Genomic DNA, 18,452 nt, shown 5'->3' on the forward strand with positions numbered 1-18,452 from the left:
GACAACCCTTATCTGCTTTAGATCACTATGTATGTCAACTCATCATGAAGTCATATTCACTCAAATCTAATATTTATGTATTTCAGTCTTCCTTCTCATATCGAAGCTGCTCTAACAATATGATTTGCTTGGAGTAACTTGCTTGTGTTGTTAAGAAGATGCACTCAGTACGGAGCAAATGCATTCATAATGCATATGATTAGCATTCCCTGCTCACCGAACCTGCAGTCAGTACAGCTCTCTAACATTAAAAGGTATTAGTGAAACACTTCCAGTGTGATATGAGCTAGCACCAATTCAGCCAAGTCAGACATTTAAATAATAACAAGTAAAATGGACAATTTATCTTATTTCCATCCATCTGTGCACTTTTCTAAATTGATGCTTGCTGCAAAAAGATAATGATATGTTTTCATACTAGGGAACAATTCAGAGTGTCAGATCTAACAATCTTAACTACCGCTTCTCCTCACCTTGATATCCTCCTGCCTGGGACTACCAATGTCATCCTCCACCTCCATCCTGTGTTCAGTCAGCTGGGTGGAGGCTGCTGCAGGAAGGTGGTCAGCTGGTCCAGTGGGCGCAGGGGGCTCTTGACTAGGGGTGTCCCGATAGGTCATGATGGGAGAGAAGGCTGGGTGCTGCTCTAGAGAAGGCGGGGTGGGAAACATCCGCTGGAGATCTGCTACTGCTGAAAAGAAAAAGAGATGGACAAGGAGACACAGAGAGAGCAGGGGGAGGTAAATAGATGGTGAGCGGAATAATAAACACCAAACTGAGGGAGCTTTTGAGATTTTAAAACTAGATACTCATCAGAGTGACTCACTTGATGGATAAGGTACTGCAACTCTTCCTTCTTTTCCAATAGGACGATCTTCTGTTGACACTGGTACCTTAGTTGAGTGCTGGTTTGGGTAAACAGTCTAAAAAGTATTACAGGGTAAGTTATGTGACTAAAAAATGTATTCTTTAAAATTCTTAAATCGTTAACTAAAATACTATTTATTTTCTAATATGATGTTTGGAGTTTTGTTTGTTGTTTGTTTGTTTGTTTCAATTTAAATCAAAATCGAAAATTACATAGTGTCTTACCACTGTTAACATTGTTACAAGAATATAGATAGAACATTATATTTTACCCCCGGGTCTTCATCGTCTTCATCAAGTATGTTGTCTAGATCAGAGATGTTGACCACTAGATCTATTTCTCTGGTCAGAGAGGGATTGGTTTTAGCAGCTCCGTCGTCCTGGCCTGATTCGTCTAAAACAACACAAAACATCGTTAGACTGAACAAAACTACTCATGTGTGACATGAATTGCTGTTTTGTAGAACATGTAAATTATGTTTATGTCTGTGATTAGGACCCCCACCTGATTTTGGAGCAGAGTTAAAAATGGACATAGCATCTTTTCCATCAGTTAACGCTCCATTGCTGGTGATTTCTTCTCCCTAGTGGAGGGATTCAAATAAAATGAGAACATTCGCAGGTTATGTTCAGCACAGATTCAATAAAATATGTCGAGAGCCTCACTTCATTATTATAATGTACGCTTTGTGCTACAAAATGCCTCATCCTAATAAAATGCCGCATTCTGTAGCAAAGAACACAAAGTATTAGCATTTTAGCATTTTCAGTATTAATTGGCAGTTTCTTCCTGTTAAAAGGGAGTTTATTCTTCCCACTGTCACCAAGTGCTTGTCATGTGATTGATGCGGTTTTCTCTGTATTATTGTAGAGTCTTTGTCTTATAATTTAAAGTACCTTGAGGCAACTGTTGCTGTGATTTGGTGCTATATGAATAAAACTTTATTGGATTGAATTAAATAGAACCTACTTTGGTATAGCTCAGACAAAATGATGGGTTAAAGTTTACTGTTCACTCTCCATTTAGCTTTTTTTGACTTGTCCACCCTACTAGTGGCTTATCCAAGTCTTTAGCTGCAAAATGCTCTGTTATGTTCACCCTCTGGCTCACGGTTGTTAAACTCATTTTACTACATGAGCTGCATATATTTAAATTTGAACTTAAGTAAAGTAGACTTCTAATAACGTATAAAGACTATAACCTATATACCTTTTTTTAGTGTTAGGAAGTGTTTCAGAAGTTCATTCTGGAAATGTTTGGATTTCATGAACTAGTTTTCTAAAACTGGTACACATTAGTGTTTCTAATTTGACCAGCCTTAATAAATTATACAGACATGTTATTGTAGCAGATCAGCAGGGTCAGAGAGTTACAGTTAAAGATATACATCTGTAAACTGAACTTACTTCATGTCTAGTCCTAATTTAAAAAATATTTAATTAAAAATTTTTCTTTCAATTCAAAGGAAATGCCCTTTTTTTCACTGTAGACCCATACTGAATAAAATAGCAAATTCTCTATTAATTCATTCTGTTGTTTTTTTTATGGTGGGTCTATTACTTATTTCGGTGTAGCATGGCAGGTCAGCAGTGAAGTCTATCGGTACGAAGGCTGTAAAAATGACGATGATTCAGATCTCTGGACCCTCAGTTTGGACTTTCATGATGTGATCAGTTTTTAAGCTTGAAAACCAGAGGAAAATCTACATTTATACTTTACGTCTTTGCAGTAGTCACATTTTGCAAAGTGGAATGGATGGCCTGATTTTGACCGCTGGGCTGTAACTTTGAAAGCCGTGACCTGGTTGATAACTATGTCTGCTGGTTGGGTGACTGGACAGATAAGATTGATAGCTTTATTTATTTTATGTTTTACTCTAAACAGTTACCTGTTACAGCACGATTGATGGCAACTGTAAAACTAAATTAAACAACAAAGCTACTATGAGACCTCCTTGCATACAAGTGGTCATGCAATCCATAATTAATAGATAAATATTGATTTTAACCACGTTACATTTTCCCTGAATCCAGTTTTTTTGTTTGTATTTGTATTTTCAAACTGTGTGTTGTCCTACCTTGGCCTTCTTGCTGGGTTCTCGCCCTTGACCCTTTAATCTCTTGGAAGTGGAGAAAGTGTACTCAATGTCTCCTTCCTTAAAGTCATAGGGATCGTCCCCATTATCCCGAAGTGCCTCGACACCTGGCTGCTGGAACAGGCCCAAAGTTTGGATGTGTTGCCTCACTCTCTCCTCTGAGAGTTTAAATCTCTTGTGCGCCTGTGCGTATAGTCTAAAGGAGACAAAAAAACAAGGTTATTCTTCTGCGTTCTCATGTACAATACAAATGCACTAAATTCCCAGTATTTTCAGTATACTTCCAAATATTATTTCCCCAACACTGGTGCAACTCTCCTACCTTTTAAGCGAAGCTCCCTCGATGGTTGTGTCTGTTGTCACTTCCTCTAGTTTATCAATGGGGAGTTCAGAGGGTCTAAAGTCAGTCTTATCAGTCCTGGGAGTCCTGAAGCCTCTCCACCAGCCAGCACCACTCTCCCTCTGCCTCAGCAGAGCTGCATACACAGCTGTCTCGCTAGTAATCACCCCCAATCCTGAAGCGCCATCTTGACAGGCGGGCATATCCACAGGCCCATCCATAGCCTCTGGGTCTTGTACCCGGGGATGCGGGCTAAGAGTGGGTGGAAGTGGAGATACTGGTGAATGGAGAAGGGACTCGGGGGCTTTTCTGCCATTGGAGTGGGGCTTGGAATACTTGCAGGTTGGCAGAGTGGCCAGGGACTCTATGGGTGGATCCAGCGCCACGAGGCCACCGAGCTGGGGCCCTCCTGGAGAGTCCTGTTCCAGAGGACTCTCCTGTGTGACAGACAGACGATGGTGGAAAGGAATAACAGCTGGCCTCTTGGACTGTTTGTCACCCTTTTCTGTCTTGTCACTGGTCTTGTGTTTGGGCAGGGAGGGAGTGTATAATGATGGGCCAGAAGACTGAGTGGGGTTGGCACTAGTTTGGGAGTTGGCAGTGGACGCAGTGGTCAGATTCGACTTCTGCTGCTTTAACCTGAAACAAAAATAAATAGCAATCTACTTAAAATTCTATGAAAATACTTCCAACTAAATTATATACCTGAAAAGTCTGTTTTTTAAACGCATCAGCATGAAAACAAGAACACCTGAATCTAACACATTTGGAACAGCTTGGGTGCAATTCTGGAGTACCTAGAGCAGCTGCAAGGTGCTCTCGCTCCCAGATCGTTGAAATCCCACGTGGTAACTCCATTTGGCACTTCCTTTCGAGGCGTTACTTCAGTTGACTGATTCGGTCTGCAGGGAACGAACAGATCCATGAGGGCGCCAGCTCAGCTGCATCACTGCACTTCAATTATAATCCGGCCAAAGTCAGGGAGTAAACTCCAGATTTACTTACACATGTTGAGGCTGGTTGAGATAGCACTCCCTCCAGGCCTGATGGACCACCTGACAAGTCAGCTTCTTCCCAGAATGCTTTGGGCTGATGCTGGTGATACTCATGCTGCTGTCTGGTGTGGGCACACTCGAGGCCGAGGTTACGAAGCCGCTGTCCGCTGAAAAAAAAAGAAAAAAACACCGTCAATGTAAAACTGTGTAGTTTTAACATTTCAGCATGTGTGTACAACGCTGCGGCATGTCTGTGTCCCTGTTACCGGAGCATGGCTGCTCTGGTGATGTTGGTGGCGTCAGTGGCACGCTGCAGTGGTTCAGCTCTTTGTTGAGGCCCTGAGCTGTGGGAACAGGTGGAGGCTGCTCCACTGGTAGGTCTCCTTGGGCAATTAGCACGAAAGCAGATGGGTAGGTCATTCTTACTCCACCTGAGAATACAAGAAAAGAGGATCTGCTGTTATAGGATACATTTAAACGCTGGCTTAATTTTTTAAATGGGCACCATTTCTAGATATTGCTAATAATTAACCTTACATAAATAAAGAGGCTGTATAATGTCTGGTGCTTTTCTGTTAATGTAATTACCCACTTTCGTACTCACCAGTCATGAAAACACAATCAAATCTAAAATCCGTTTGTACTCACTCCTTCAGTATTATTTCTGGCTTTCCTCTTTAGATGCAAAGCAGTTTTAATTGTAATCAGGTCAAACCAAAGCTGTGGAATCAGACTGATTAGAGTAACTGTTAGAGTAACTCCCCGGGGTTTTCTACCTCAACTTCACTTCACTATTCTTCCTTTCTGTCAGTCCTGCTCTCTCCTCCCCTGCCTTCCAGTCACTTCCTGACTTCTGCTCTTTGATAACTGACTGTAAGGATCATTGCAGTATAAGCACCTCATCCACTAATACCTCAGCTCAAACTGCCTGGGAGTCTACATGAGGACAGAGGGTAATTAACATGATGCTGATCTCTTGGTGTTTGTTCTAGTTCCTTCTCATCTGAAAGAACTGCAGTCCTCTTTACTAAGTACTGCTTTTTGGTACTATTTTATGCAGGATATGAGTTTCATTGCAGACTGACTGCACAGCAAAAGTTTTTTTCCTTCTTTTTTTTTGCATTGATTAGGTGACCCTGAATCCTCCCTTAGTTATGCTACAATAGGCCCAGGGTGCTGGGGGTTCCCATAATGCACTCAGTGTTTCTTCTTCACTCACCTCTTTGACTCTCTATCTGTTTATACACCACTCTGCATTTAATCATTAGTTATTATTATTTTTTGGCTCTCTTCCACACCTTCAGCAGGCCTGTCTCCCTCACCTCACCCCCTAGACAGTCAGAGCAGATGGCTGCCCCTCCCTAAGCTTGGTTCTGCTGGAGGTTTCTTCCTGTTAAAAGGGAGTTTTTCCTTCCCACTGTTGCCAAGTGCTTGCTCACAGGGGGTCATCTAATTTGGGGGGTTTTCTCTATATTATTGTAGCATCTTAGCCTTACAATAAAAAAGCACCTTGAGGTTAGTGTTGTTGTGATTTGGTGTTATATGAATAAAACTGTACTGAACTGAATTGCATACCATTTTAAATCCAATGTCTTTTTCACCACCATTGCTTTTCCATACCTACAACGACCTCCACCGCCACGTGACTGTTGCGATCGTAGGCCTGGCTTGTTTCCTCCTTTTCCTTCTCTCCACCTAGCTCTTTCTGCTGAAGTACCATGGGGTAGAAGTAGCTCCACTCCTCCATCAGCTTCCGCACTGCTGGATCACTCATCTTATAGGCCTGACCTGTAAGAGTGCCGCTCAGACCGTACGGACTCAGGATCACTGCATAGATAAATTAATAATGTAGAGAAAGAAACAAAGTTCACACATCAGTAGCTCTGAACCATTTTATTATTTTTTTCTGCATTGATTTTTATTTTCTTTGCACAGCAAACCTTTAGTGATAACTGCAATGCTGAAATACTTACTCTTGGTTTGTGCTATTTAAACTTCTACCACTGGTAGAATTGGACTTTTTACACATATAACCCACAAGAAGAAGCACCTAAAATATAAGATATTACTTTTAACGAAGCAATCTGAAAGTACAGTATGTAAAATACTTTGTAACCAACGGGATCCTCACTAGGCTATTTAACCTCTCCCCGACTGGTGCCACTGTTCCCACCTGTCTGAAGGCCTCCACTATCATTCCTATCCCCAGAGAACTAGTATAGACAGCCTCAATGACTACAGACCTATAGCCTTCACGTCTGTAGTCATGAAGTGTTTAGAGCAGATAATGTCTCAGCACATCAGAGACTGTCTACCCCCTGTCCTCAACCCCCACCAGTTTGCTTACAGAGCAAATCGGTCCATGGAGGATGGCATCACCATCACCCTTCACAGAGCGCTGAGCCATCTGGAGAACAGGAAGAGCTACATGAGGATGCTCTTTGTGGACTACAGCATCCTAACCAGCCGGCCTCAATTAGTCCGAAGCTGAACGTCCTTAAAAACAAAGAACTCATAATTGACTTCAGGAGGCACAGACAGGTCCACTCCAATCTGATTATAAAGGGAGAACAGGAATCTGTCTCCACCTTCAGGTTTCTGGGCACCCACATCTCTGCTGACACCAACGACCTGCTGAAGAAGGCCCAGCAGTAGCTGCACTTCTTCGGTGTCCTGAGGAAGAATAAGCCTGACCAGAAGCTGCTGCTGGTCTTCTACCACTCCTCAGTGGAGAGCGTGCACTCCTGCTGCCTGGGTGTTTTGGTACACAGGGGCTACAACAATGAAGGGTGCTCATACAGTGATTAACACAGCCCAAAAAGATCACTGGCTGCCCTCTGTCACCCCTGGAGGCCCTCGCCAGATCCTCTTCCCTCAGGAAAACCAGGGCCATCACAGGTGACAGCATGAACCCCACTCACCACCTGTTTGACCTGCTGCCCTCAGGGCAATCAGGTCCCACACCTCCCTGACCCTAACCCTAACGCCCCAACCCTTCCACTGGGCCATTTGGACTGTTAACAAACACTGTTAACAAAGCCATGGTCTGAGTAGCCCCCATCACTCAGGCCACTCTATTCAGACCAATTCTTTCTTCTATTGTGTGCCTTTTTTTGTTTTTGTATATAGGATATATATGTTTATATTTTATTCCAGCACAGTTGGACCACTGACAAGAAAGGGCTAATCTATTCTATTCTAATTACATAATGATTTGTACAATGCACAAAATAGTGTCACACTCACAAGACCAAAAATAACTATTATTTGTGCATCACAACAGATTTTGCTCATTCATCCAAGCAATAAGCAGTCATGTGTCTTTGTTATTACAACTGTGCGGTAATACTAAAAACACATGACTGAACCACACTGCTGGTCTGAGTGATGTTTCATTATTATAAACAGCATGGGCACAATTGCTTATTCAGAAATAACTCTATGGGCTACCAGCAGTGATCACTTTTATTTCACTTAACTGTGGTTTCTTGAAAGTGAAAGCAAAAGCGTTCAAGATTCAAATGCTTCCTCTCTACCTGTTGCTGACTTGACAGCCACTGTCATCTCATTTTCCATTAAGGAAATTAAGAGACTTCCATTTTTACATAATAATAATCACACCTCTGTTGGATATATATCGAACATGAGGATTGCTTTGTTTTACATGCATAAGCACTAGAAGAAGAAAAAAAAACATCGGGTTTGTGGTGTTACCCTGTACTGGTGTGACGGAGGTCTGCGCGAGACGGATGTGGTGTTCTGTGATGTGGTACGCAGGCTGGTGCTGGGCAATCTCCACACTTGTGCACACGTTGCTCTCTCCGTGGAGGAAGAAGGAGAAGGAACACGACAGGTGTTCGCTGAGGAGAGACGACAGTGAAGATTCAGATGATGGAATCAGGGATGAGCGTAAACAGCGTAGAAATGTGGCGGCGCGCTCACTGAATGTGAGTACGTGTGTGTGAAGTGTGCTGACCACAGAGACATGGGAGCGAGTAAAGGTACACAGCCTGAACAAATAACAATGCAGTTCACGCTGTCCATTTTAATTCCATGTAAAATTTTCAGTGTAACACAATTCATTTTAAATTCAATTACATCATTACGTTACTTGAGACTGAATAAACCCAAAGATTGGATCTTGTAGAAAAAATGTTTAAAAAGTAAAACATGAAGTTGCCTTTTAGGCCACAGAATAACAAATGAGAGCATTTCTGCAAATAGCAATTTAGAGAGCAGCCTCAGAATGGATCTTGGTAAAAGCCTCGCTGAGCTCCACCTTCATTGATCATCTTCATCAGTTACCAGATATGCTCCTTATTGCAGGTATAAATCCTCATTTGCTTATGAGTGATTGTGGTGACTACATGTTTACATTATGCAGCGCTCTCTTTATTACACAGCCTGGGCATAGTTCATCATATTTTTCTTCTTTTTTTAATCACAGAGGATAATTGCTGGGGCCTTATTACAATCTATGTACCAGTGGGCGGGCTGGGCATCATCACAAGTACCTCGACAGCTTCACTGATGTATATTTTTAATCTTTAAACTTCCTTGCTACCTTGGTTTATAGATATCAGACTGACAATAAAGTCAGCAGGTACTGTAATCTTCTTGCGATTACCCTGCTGCCTATGCAATATCCCTTCTGCCCCGAGGGAGCTTGACCTCCATTTGAGTCGTAATGGATCATCAAATTCAATAAAATGGCCAGCTCCACAGTCACTCATTTGGGCAGAGCTTAAAACGCAGTCTAGGGAGACGGCCTCCAGATGGCGCTGAATGCACCCTAAGACAGAGCAGGCCAATTTTTTTTCCGCTTCATAAACATTCCTGATGCTCCTGGAGAGAAAAACACGCATACCCTCCTAACAGCAGGTGGTTTGAACACAGGTCTGCACAATCACAGGAGAAGAGCAGAGCTGAAGCACATGCATATGCATGCACTGGGCTGCGACAAACGGGCGCACAGGCGCATGTCGCCTCCACACCTACAGGCGCTGCCCCACTGTCTCCCTCACGCACGCACAGACAGACAGACACACACAGTTCATCATCTCTGCAATTCACATCTCTGCAAGACATGACTCAAAATGATTTCAATGTCACTGTCCTCCAACCTTGGCCTCACTGCATCATCCCACCATATGAAGAGCTATATATAGCTGCATGGGGAAGTTCAGGCAAACAGCTGCAAGTCATGAATACCGCTCATGCACATACGCAAACAACTACAATTATCACTGAGGGATCTTTAGTGTCTCCACTCTTACATGCTTTGATTCTGAATGTGTTCACTCTTTCACATAGTTTCAGCACTTGGTTGGATTAGTAAGTTTTTATTTATTTAAATATTTTATGGTCCATCAACTGTCTGATTGGCTGATTGACTCTTGATTGGTTAACTGTACACAGTCCTGCACAAATAAAATAAAGCTGTTGAAGGCTGTTTATTGCCCTCTTATGCTTGTAATTTATTTTATATCATTATTTATATATACACAAAAATATGACTCCCGTAAGGACTCTTATAGACAGCCGAGACCTAATAGCAGGGAATCACTGTAGAGAAATATCTCTCTTTAACTATCCGTCTGTAACTCAGACATTGATCCAGCATAATTAAGGGCTGGATCCTTCTGATATCTCAGCTCAATTTACTGTGCACTGATACCGTCTTGTTCACAATGGGGCAGCCGAGTAAGTGCACTCGAAAAAAGTGAAAATGTTGCAGGGAGACGAGGAAATATTTGCTTGTGCAAAACATGCCGACCGATAAAGCAATCAATGAAGCCAATAACTAGTGCGCAACAATTGCAACAAAGGAACTCTCGCAACGGCAATAAATATGCGATCATATGCAAGTCAGGGAAAAGCAGAACTACAGAAAGAGCATCAAGCTGTAGGGCTGATGCAGCTGGGAGATTGATGCTCCCTGTCCTTTTACAAAGGGCATTTTCCTGCACAGTAAGCGACTGTGAGTGTGTGTGGACGCACTGGGCTCCTTGCATCCTCTGGGGCATTTGTGCAGTCGGCAGGCATGTGTGTGCAAGAGAATGGGAGACAGAGATGCGAGGCAGCTCTCTGTGCTGGGCTGTATGAGTACAGGTATTAATAAATGAAGAGGAGTGATGGTTGAGACTTGCCTAAGGGCTGACAGTACAGGAGGAGAGATAGAGAGAGGAGACAGAGAGAGTGAGAAAGGGAAGGCTGAGAGTGGGATGAGAAGAAAGAAGCGGGAGCGTGAGGGGGAAGAAAAGGGAAGACAGAAGGAGAAGAAGATGGAGAGAGCGAATTAAAGCCGTGCATGGGTAAAATTGAGACAAAAGGGGGGGTGGGGTATGGAAGGATGGAGAGGAAATTAGGAAGACAAGGAAAAGAAAGATGGAGTTAAAATGAGGAGTGAGAGCAAAACAAGTGTGTGAGAGAAAGAGGAAGAAGTGAATAATTCAGCGCCACACTCTGCAATTGCTGCACACATATCGATGAGATCAGAGTTTTAATGGGTGGCTACTGAGCATACTTTTATGGTGAAATCAATCAGGAAATGTAGAGTCAGACAACACAAAGAGACATACCGCACACTGTTTGTGCGGTTTCATGTGCATGTTATGTGCCCACAATAAGAGGTAACGGTATAAATGTAGTTGAAGCGAATGTATTATGTATGTGCAAACAAGCAAATGCCTTATGCATGCAGAAAGTGGCATTAAATGCAAGCACAGCTAATGCAACAACGACAACATACGGTCTAAATGCTGCACGCGTGTTTGAAGGGATTGTGTTTTGGCTCGTGTGACAACGTGTGTCTTTTTACCCGATCACAACAGTACCAGCCAGCCAGCCAGCAGGGAAGCTGGTTAATGTCTGACATGCATCATGGACTTGACACAGACACACACACACACACATCTGTGCATATAATCACATGCACACAAAATAATAATGTTTATCTCGGTTGTTGGGCTGCTCTCATGTCTAACCCAGGAGACACAAAGATAAAGCAAGATTAGATTAAAGGAGATACAAAGCATTAAGCATTACAATCACAATGCGCAAGGCACACAAGGCTCCTGTTTCCACTGTTAGATGCACTCCCAAAGCCCATGATGTGATAACTATGTTTAGATATAATCAACTGTAGTTACATGCACAAAACACACATATCAGTATTTTTCTTAAGATTCTCTGAAATCTAGAGGGATTAATCTGCTTAATCTGCACTCATACTGTTTTGTCTGTTACCAGCAAAACTGAGAGTTAAACTAACGGTTACCCTGTTCCTTCTCACAGTCTAACCTTTCCCACACAGTTGCACGAGTGTACACATTCCTCTGGTGCACACAGGCCACTGTGGAGGATGTTTGCACTCCTGTGAGCTCTTGTTAGGAGCGTGTACACACACGCTCCGAAAGTCCTCTCACTGCTGAATTGCTGAAATTACGGCAAACAAATCTAACCAAGCCACCTACCATGCATAACGCATAACAGACTCAGACGTATGCTGCTGCATGTACAACACCACTATTAAAAGTAACATAGGGGCACATGTGGTAAGTTTGATGTATTATTCAGCGGCCCCTGGTGAGTGGCCTTAGCTAGTGTTGCTATCACAATCTTTGTGTTCAAACAATCCTCAAATGAAAAGGTGTGATGTAGACAAAAAAAGCACAAAGATTGATTGATTGTTTTGGGTGTTTTTTTTTTACAGAATCTCTGCAAACGCTCAATCCAATCATTACCAAGTGGCTAAAAAAACTTCAATGTGAGCCAATACAGGCTTTTACTTCATATCTATGATCTAATTAAAAACAGAAGGAAGAGGTCTGGTTTTAGGTTGTTGCTCTGATGTATCACCATCCTCTCTATTGATCTGTATGTTTTTTTTCTCTCCTCCTTCTTGAACTCTCTCGCATGCTCTCTGTGGTTTCTCACCTGGTAATATAAGAAATCTGGGTTATTGCGCATCGCATGTTCTCTGCATTTTGTCCATAGGGAGGCTGAACATGCACGTGGAAAACGTTTCAAAAGGAGAAAATACAAACCTCTCAATAATCCAAATGATTAACAAGCCCTCTGATGACCACTGATGATCACTTAATTCTGGAAATGATACTATCAGTATCATTGTCTTGTGTTAAATTAATAATTTTATGGCTCACAGTGCATTTAGTCAACCAATGAGCCATTGTATAGACTTTTAGCTAGTTCATGAAAAGAAATAGAGACGGGAACATGAACATAAAGTAGTCAAAATTCACGACTGACTGCTGAAGTTTAAGCGATTAATCTTTAATCGCTTTTGTTGTCAATTTTCACTACAAACAGTTGTTTCAGAGTCATTTGCAAGTCAGCCATTATTTTTCTCCAGTGCAATACTGTACCGTGTAGTAAAATATAATAATTTGGCTCTAAAATAAGTATGAAAATACAGCGGCTTAGAAACAGTTGCATGAACCTTAGAGTTTTTCCTGCATACAAAAAAATAAATAAATAAATAAATAAACTCAAGCACTTTTCCCGTATTTTCCTGGTAAATAGACTCCAAAGCTACAGGAATACTGCTGTAATTATCATCTGAACAACAGCTCTGAACTTCCTGCTTCCACAGTCATGTGGTCTAGCTGCTAAATCTTCAACACTCATCTCGGTCAAAAACAAATACAATCAAAGCTTAGACTAAAATACGATTTGAAATTTTGCCGTTCATTCACTTTTTTGTGCTCGCCCGCGCAGAAATGAGAAAAATCGACAGCAAATTATTGGATGAAATAAGTATGAAGGGAAAAAGTACCGAAAACTCCCAGCAGCTAAACTTTAAAGAGCCGATATAAACAAATTAAAATACAGTGATTTAATTTAAGCAGCTAATTCGCCTGAAATGATCCCACATCTGGGATGCAGACTTCCTCCCAGTTGCAGTTTTACATATATGATCAGTTTTTTTTAACCTTTTTTTTCTAATAGCTCAAAAAACAAAGAATATATATGTGCAAAAAATTCAAAGCTGATCCTTTCCCCTACTTTCACATTAGTATTACTCTCCACACAATAATGAGGATAAAGAATGTGTTACTGTGTCTGTTGCAGTGAGGGAGGGGGTGGTTGCATACTTACAATGAAAATAAATTAGGTCATCCGATTGTTTATATTTGTTTTTGGGGTTTTTACTAACTTGTTTGTGTTGTTTGTGAATGAATGTGACTGAATTTATTTATTTTTAAGCTAGGACTCCATAAAACCCAATTCCAGCCTCGCTCCTCTCCTGCTCATGCAGTTAACCGTGGCATCTGAACTGTATAAACATAAACAAAGACTGGTAAATTATTTCACAGGTTAAAACTGAGATGTAGCAAAGGTACATGGAGAATTTTCAGAATGTGAAGGATAAGAGATGACAGGGGGGGGGGGGGGGATCTTTTTTCTCCTTTCATTTCTTTATGTTATGTTTTTATTTCTGGAGATTCTGTGACCTTGTGGTGTGGCCTAACACCAGATGTCTGTTGCCTAGGAGATGGCTCATATCTCAATGTCACTTATCCCTGAGGAGAGGAGAGGAGAGGAGAGGAGAGGAGAGGAGAGGAGAGGAGAGGAGAGGAGAGGAAGAGGGGAGGACCTGCAGTGTGTTTTAAAAAGCTTGTTCTGTCAGGTCAGGTAAGAATTTCTGAGATTTAAAAAAATATATATTTAGGTAGGTGATGCAGCTCGTGTCTGTTTTATAGCCATGCTACACTAAAATAACCACATTATTTATGCATGAGTATATAACCATTAGTGAAATTAAAGCACCAATATTAACAAGCATACTGTGGACTGCACTTGACATGCATAGAATTGACTGAACTAATGAGAGAGACAGACTCTAATACAACCATTCAGCCGTCTATAGTAATGATTAATTTATGACCCCCTACTTTCACTGAGCCCCACCACACACACTGAGCCTCCACCCCACTCTTCCTCCCTCTCACGCTTCTCCTCTCATGCTCTCCCCTGTAACTCTCTCCCCTCAGCGTCTGATGCAATGCGTTACCAACCCAGAGTGCTTTCCTCTCATTCAGACACAAAGAGAGCAGGAGTGTTGGGTTAAGAAAGGAGGGGTTGACGTTTGTGTTGTTGTTGGTGGTGGTGTTGGTGGGAGTGGGGGTGGGTGGGAGGAGTGGGTTTGGGAATGTTCTCCTGGATGCGCCGATTCCCGCTGTGCCCCAGGGACACATACGAGATAAACACCAGATAAGCCTGACAAAGGCAGCAGCGCCAAGGCGCAGGAGTTGGCACGAAGAGGCAGCATGCCATTGATATTAGCACCAAAGCGCCCCCTGTTGGGGATAAAAAGGCACAGAGTGGAAGTGAAGAGGAGACAAAGGAGGTGGTAACACAGCTGAGGCGGGAGGTCACTGTACGCCTAACTGAGCAATGTCCCCCTCATGGCACGAAAACGCTGATGGCCAGAGATCTGCAGGGGTTTTTAGGACTCACACTGTCAAGTGTGGGGCAACAGTGCAATTGTGGGAACAAGGGATAGTTTGTGTGTGTGTGGAGAATGAGGGAGGGGGGAGGCTGTGTGCTGGAAGTGAGCTGTGGAGATATGTGGCAAGTGCAGGTACAAAATGTACAGACATCTATAAAACACTTGTATTTGTTTGTGTGAGCGTTCAAGTACATTCCTCTCCGTCTCCGTCTCTGTCGTCCCTCGCAGGACTTGTAATAATTCACAGAAAGAACAAGTCAGGATTGGCATAGCAGGGGGGCGTACCAGCTGACAACATATTCAAACAGAGCTGTCGAACTCAAGAGGAATTACATGATGTGCAAAAGTCACACACACGCAAACACAAAAAAAGCACGGCACATGTTCATACGCCAAATGTGTATGAATGTCCACTTACAGTAGGACACACGTAACAGCGTCTTCACACCGCCCTACTGCCCACATATAATTTAATTAATCTCCAATAACGAGATATGTGATCACTGCTAGCTCTACTTACTAAGATGTACTGTTTGCAGTGGGTTGTTGATTTGTTGTATACTTGTACGTCATTTGTATATTGTGCAGTTTTATGGTGCCATCATGGGGTCTACAGAGATAAATTTATAGTTTTGCTAAAATTGGGCATCTTACATTAATATGCAAAAGTCTTGCGCAAACCATGATTTATTTATATTCTTGTAAAGTGCTCTCCATGCTTTCTTTGGACACTCATTTGACTCATTATCGCTTGAGTTCTTGTACACGGCCATTTCTAGAGGAATGTTTTTTGTTTGTGTTGTTTGCTCGTCAGTCTTTGACTCATGAATCATTTAAGCATAAAACAAACACCTAACGCAAGAACGGAGTCAGAATCAGAATTACGTTTTAACGCCAAGTTTGCCTGGTACAGAACACCGGTACAGAAATAGAATATAGTGTTGAAGAGTGTCTACACATAACCCATTTTGAATTGTATCTATTGTATTATTTGTATTTTAATAGTTCATTTGTATTTTTCTATACAAATGAATAGAAAAATACAAATGGGATCCACTTTGTTAGAATACAAAGTGAATCCCAAAGAGCAACTCGCTGAAAATTATGCAAATCTTGGCATGGTGTGGAGTGTATTCTTAAAAAATTTGCGGAAACTGGAAATGTGAAGGATAAAAGAGGAAACAGCTGGACTGAAAAACTGTCTGCGGCAGATGAACAGAATCTGAAAGTCATGTCCTTAGGAAACAGGAATAAAAATCCAGCAAAGACCTGACACGGTACTTGAGAAATGCACCTGACCCTTCAGTTGATCCATCTACTGTTCACTTAAGCCTCATCAGAGATGATCGCAATGAAAGGGTGTCTGTCAAGAAGCCACTCTTAAGGAAGGGAAACAGGAAGAAAAGGCTGGCGTTTACCAAATTACACGAGAAATGGATTAAAAATCAGCGGCAACAGGTCTTTTCACATTTTCCAAGATCAAAACTTTTGCACAGTAAATATGGTTTATACTGAAATCCACTCACATGAACTGTCCCTGAAAAATATTTTTTTTTTAATTTACCACATCATTACTTTGTAGTCGCTCTTTTACCAGAACAAATGCAAACGTATAGCATTTGTAAAAAACAGCTGTTACCAGATGTTTCAAATTATTACAAAGTCACACATCAAAGGCCCTGACTGGACTGGAGGATAATAGCATTTGTTGGGGGGTTTCTTGTTTACAGCAAGCCATAACACATCACCAGTATAACACATGACCTCAAAAAAAGAGGAAGAAGAAAATGTTAAGAATCTATTGCCGAAGCTGCATGCCGTTATAGCTGGACTCTTCTGCCCTGAATGCATTACCCCATTGGGGTTAAACAGGCCCTTGGAAAGCAAACATCCCCTCTGAAACAAACCTGTACTACTTCCAAACATTTGAACCAGAGGCAGCAAAAGGTTTGCTACACAGTATCAAAGTATCTGATAGTACGATGGAGCCAAGTTATATGATCGTGGAGCTCAAGCATGGCCATTCATACTTCATTAAAATGATGAACCAATAAAGAAACAATTGAAGGACGAAAATGTTGCTGTTTTTTTTTCCTTTTTGGTTTTGTTTTTCCAGCTGAAAGTTCTGAAAACAGACATTTCTCTGTTAGTTAGCAAAATCTTTCTGTTTTATAATTACAAGACAGCCTGGCCAATCAGCTACCAGAACATTTTCTGTAATTTTACACATTTATTTCTTACAATTTAAGCCCAAACAGACTTCTATTATTAATTACAGCAGAATTTATTTATCACATATAAAAATCGAGCAGCATTATTGAAATTGCACTTCTTTTCTTATATTAATGCATCTCAGGGATTAAATGTGTCAATAAACTTCTTTACACTGACAGAAATGGGGGATTTCAGCGCTCTGGCACATGTGAGATCAAAGAGAGCTTTATGTGCACATGATGTACAAAGAGCTTGGCATCCCTGACTTAATGTTTCTATTTCTATTTCATTTATAGTTTTTGTTTTCAATTCACTTTAGTTCATTGTCCCTCAGTTCCTATAAAAGTTACTGCTACTTTAGAGTCTTCCCCCTCCTCCATGCACCTCAGAAGCTGCGCCAGAAACTACTCCTGAGCCAACACAAGCCGCCAGAGCTTCAGTGCTCATTCTAATATGTTATTTATAAGCATTTTTAAAAAATATTAGAGGGACGAGCTTGTTATAGAAGTTAAGAGGTTTTATCTTCATATGCACAGTGGAAATATACACAGCAACCTACACTGGGAAAATTGTATTTCACCGATCTCTCCCTTCACAGAAAAAAATTCTAAAAATTCTAATGAAAATAAAAAATAAATAAACTTTGGAAAAGAAAGTGGAAGTCATACATGTGCAAACAACGAAAAGAGTTCAAAAGACCTGCGTTTGAAAAACTGAGCTGTACCTCAACTTTGTGCAAGTGTGCAAACACATCTGTATAAATCAGTGGAGCAGCAGATAGCAACAGTCACAGTAATACTCAGCAGTCTCATTCAGGAGTCTGATGGCAGTGTCACAAGCATTCACATTCTCTCCATCTTCATAAAATCAGTCAGCGAAAAAATCAAAACATCCACATTCTGAATTATATCTGATTCCTCCATTACTTTATCACCGATACATACAGTACGTTCTACCGGGAGTACTTTTTGGTACAAAGATGTCACCGTCGCATCAAGCTTTCTCGCAGTGTTTCACAGATATATGCAATACAAGTGACACACACTCCTCGAGATGTCACGCGGCATGCCTCGCTGAGAGGCTTCCACCTGCTCTAAACAGCTAAACCCAAGTTTGCCTCAGCACATCACAGCAGAGTGCACTCGTGTCAGCAACTTTCTACAGGAAGAGTTTCCTGTGCATTTGTTCCTTTGCGCTACGTTTGAATGACAATGCAATTTACAACTTAACAATGTCCAAATATATTATATAAACGCATGCATGATTTGTGCGTGTGTGTGCTCGTGTGTGTGTTTGCTGCAGCTACGCAATATAAAGCAGATTTCCAAAAGGAGCTGTTTGACAAAGCCACTTATTTATCCACTCAGCGTTTGAGCTCTGCTATGTTAGAAATGTAAAGAATGGTGCCTCCTCACCAGCAGGAAAAGCTGAAGTGGGCCGACCGAGCTGTGTGAGGGAAGTGTAAT

General features: G+C 41.6%; 1 protein-coding gene across 3 annotated transcripts in view; it reads right to left on the reverse strand.

The window, feature by feature from the left end:
• LOC146705896 (mediator of RNA polymerase II transcription subunit 13-like) overlaps positions 1 to 18,452 on the reverse strand; it is a 91,491-nt gene that overhangs the window by 11,484 nt on the left and 61,555 nt on the right. For 2 of the 3 annotated variants that reach the window (XM_085463771.1, XM_085463770.1), the window contains 11 exons: positions 8,013 to 8,158; positions 5,919 to 6,125; positions 4,565 to 4,729; positions 4,309 to 4,465; positions 4,101 to 4,205; positions 3,286 to 3,942; positions 2,946 to 3,159; positions 1,373 to 1,451; positions 1,140 to 1,261; positions 827 to 923; positions 474 to 691 (listed from right to left, as the gene is read on the reverse strand). In XM_085463771.1, the coding sequence (XP_085319897.1) occupies positions 474 to 691; positions 827 to 923; positions 1,140 to 1,261; positions 1,373 to 1,451; positions 2,946 to 3,159; positions 3,286 to 3,942; positions 4,101 to 4,205; positions 4,309 to 4,465; positions 4,565 to 4,729; positions 5,919 to 6,125; positions 8,013 to 8,158 (2,167 nt within the window). The remainder of the gene's footprint in view (positions 1 to 473; positions 692 to 826; positions 924 to 1,139; positions 1,262 to 1,372; positions 1,452 to 2,945; positions 3,160 to 3,285; positions 3,943 to 4,100; positions 4,206 to 4,308; positions 4,466 to 4,564; positions 4,730 to 5,918; positions 6,126 to 8,012; positions 8,159 to 18,452) is intronic. The other variant, XM_085463772.1, reaches the window with a different exon arrangement.

Source organism: Copadichromis virginalis, linkage group LG7 (assembly GCF_057382275.1).
Source record: "Copadichromis virginalis isolate Kocher_CV1m ecotype Utaka linkage group LG7, C_Virginalis_male_GT1.1, whole genome shotgun sequence".
NCBI lineage: Eukaryota > Metazoa > Chordata > Actinopteri > Cichliformes > Cichlidae > Copadichromis > Copadichromis virginalis.